Below are 2964 nucleotides of genomic sequence, written 5' to 3' on the forward strand. Positions count from 1 at the left end.
CTCTTAAACTTGATATGAGTAAGGCTTACTATAGGGTAGAGTAGGATATTATAAGACAAGTGCTTAGTTGAATTGGTGTACATGAGCATTTTGCTAAACTCATTATGACATTGGTTACCCCTATTTCATACTCGTTAATGCTTAACGACTCACATTTTGAATATTTTATGCCACAGTGAGGATTAAACAGGGTGACCTACTATCGCCGTACCTATTCTTATTTGTGTCGGAGGTTCGTAGTTGTCTATTGTATGAAGCTAAATGACAAGATGAGCTACAGGTAGTTGCAATAAGTAGGGCGATTCCTTTAAGGAGAAAGATGGAAGGTGGGTACGGGCCAATCAATATGCATTTGGCGTGATACCTGCCTACCATATGCTCCTAATTTCAGGCCTGTTTCACAACCATGCATACTAAGGACTAAGGCTAAGGTAATAGAGTCCATTGAGTCGTTTGGATGTTGGAGGTGAGATCTAGTGCTTTAGATGTTTTGGGTTGATGAGGCACAAGCCATTCTATCCACACCACTTACTAACGGAACAACTCAAATGTGTGGGTATGGAATTATCAATCTAGTGGCTTGTTTGCTGTCAAGAATGGTTATTTGCTAGAGGTCGATTGACGGGAGCAATATAAGGAGTCTTCCTCCACGAGTTGGCCTTGGCGTACTCTAGCAGATGGTGTGAAACATTGGACAACCATCTGGAACAGTTGCTTGCCACCAAAGGTATGAACATTCATGTGAGAACTTGTGAGGATGCTTGCCCATGACGGAACAACTTGTGGATTGAATGGATGCAATCACAGTGAGTTGTGCTATATGCGGGTTTGAGGAATAATCAACGCTTCATGTGTCGCTGTGGCGCTCATTTTTTAGGCAAGTATGGGCCCTATTGAATCTGTCATGGAACCTAATATCTCGCGACATGGAGTTGGCATGTGAATGGGTGTGGTAGATTTATTCAATTGGAAAACATAAGGGTGACTAGTTTCTGACGGTTTATTGAGCGCTGTGGAAACATCGCAACGGGGCTGTAATGGAGCAAAACATATTAACACTGTCGTAGGTGGTCCAAGGTCCAATTGGTTCCAGTTTGAGTATTTAGCTGCAATGCAAATCCTTCGAGTTTGCAGGCCATCATCCTTGATCACTTTACATTTCGTTAATTATTAGATAAAAAAAAAAAAATATGGGATGTAATTAGAAAAAATCATAAGAAATAAGACTAAATTTTAAAAAAAAGTCATAATATATGAGACAAAGAATGCAATTTTCTCTAAAAGAAGCCAAATTAACCAACACCCTTTTTAAGACAATAACCACAAATCATCTACAAGAGCAGGCGGTTTACAAAATTGTTCTGGTGCTGCACAAAAGCCGGACTGAGATGAGTTTTCAACCTTAGAGAAGTACAATCAATCACCATGAACCAGTATATAAATACACCCCTCATCACCTCTCCATAATCACCAATAGCTCACAATCAAATCCTCTTTTGTGTGCCTTCTCATTCCAAATAAAGAGTCAAGAAAAGAAAACAAGAGAAGAGAGAAAAAAACACAAGAGAGGTCAACAGCAATGGCAAGACTCACACAAGTTGCAATCATCTTGGCTGCAGCATTCTGCTTCCTCTCTCTTGTCGACGTTGCCGACTCCCACGCCCCTAAATTCATCGTTGATGGAAAGGTCTATTGTGAAGTCTGTCGTGCCAATTTCACTAATAGATACAGCGAGCCTATGGCAGGAGCAAAAGTGAAGTTGGAATGCAAGAACGAGGTGACCGAGAGCGTGACATACACCTTGGAGGGTGAGACCAACGAGAAAGGAGTGTACACGTTGACGGCAGAAGGTGATCATGGGGAGGACTTGTGTGCGGTGACATTACTGAAGAGCAGCATGGCTGATTGCGCTGAGGTTCCAGATGAGAAGCCTGCAGCTGAAGTCACCCTCACCCTCAACAATGGTTTTCATGATGAGTTCCGCCACGCCAACCCTCTTACCTTCACCAGGAAGGAAGCCTTGCCTGAGTGCGCTGAGCTCTTCAAAGAACTCGAAGAGGCCAAGAAAGATGAATAGATCTTAGTTTGATGCAATTATGTATGAGCTAATAATTCTTTACATTGTCAATTGCAAAAAAAACATCAACAACCCTAATAAAATAATTAAATAGACATATATTACACATGAAAATGTACGTTGTTTCACATTTGCCAAACAGATAGACCATCTTCATTACTTCCTGGCCTTCTAGGGTTAAGAAAAGTGGAAGAGATGGGGAAATTTGATGCATAATTTTTTATTTTTCAATATTGATTTTTTTTTCCTTTCTTATAATTCATAAATAAGTAAAAAGACATTAATGAGAACTTTTTTATGAAAATATTAATATTCAAACTTCATTATTAAAAATGAATTCCAACTCAATATTTATACATTTGACTCTTTAAAATGGACGACGAAGATTAATCATATCAGAAACTCTTTCAAAAAGCATTTTTAAATTCTATGAAATTTTCTAAACTTATTTATTAATTTTTCTTAAAACTTCTCTCTAACTTTTATATTTATCTAAATATTGCATTTACAAACTTCAATATTTATATAAAATATTCTAAAAAAGTTTAAAATTCTTAATTTTATGTTGCATTTATAGTGACCTCTATACCTTGGTAAACATGTTTAAAATAAATTATTTTGAAAGTTGTTCATATATGCATGTTTCTCTTGATTTTCCTAGAAAAATGAAAAATAAATTTTAATTATTCCTATCAGTTCATGAATTTAAAGTTCAAAAACTCTACTAATGCACATAGTGTAAGAGAGTGAGATGACACTCATTTTTAATTGACTTGGGTATGAAATTAATTATTCATTATAGTAAGACCACGTGTTCAATTCTTTACAAATTTATGTATGTATATTTTACCTTTTATTAAACTCATTTTGATTTTAAAAAAATACAT

The 2964-nt window shown here is 36.5% G+C and overlaps 1 protein-coding gene across 1 annotated transcript; it reads left to right on the forward strand.

The window, feature by feature from the left end:
* Nucleotides 1303-2183, forward strand: LOC105162622 (olee1-like protein). Its single transcript, XM_011080700.2, has one exon. The coding sequence runs from the start codon at nucleotides 1580-1582 to the stop codon at nucleotides 2075-2077; it is 498 nt and encodes a 165-aa protein (XP_011079002.1). The 5' UTR covers nucleotides 1303-1579; the 3' UTR covers nucleotides 2078-2183.

Source organism: Sesamum indicum, linkage group LG5, assembly GCF_000512975.1.
Source record: "Sesamum indicum cultivar Zhongzhi No. 13 linkage group LG5, S_indicum_v1.0, whole genome shotgun sequence".
Lineage (NCBI taxonomy): Eukaryota > Viridiplantae > Streptophyta > Magnoliopsida > Lamiales > Pedaliaceae > Sesamum > Sesamum indicum.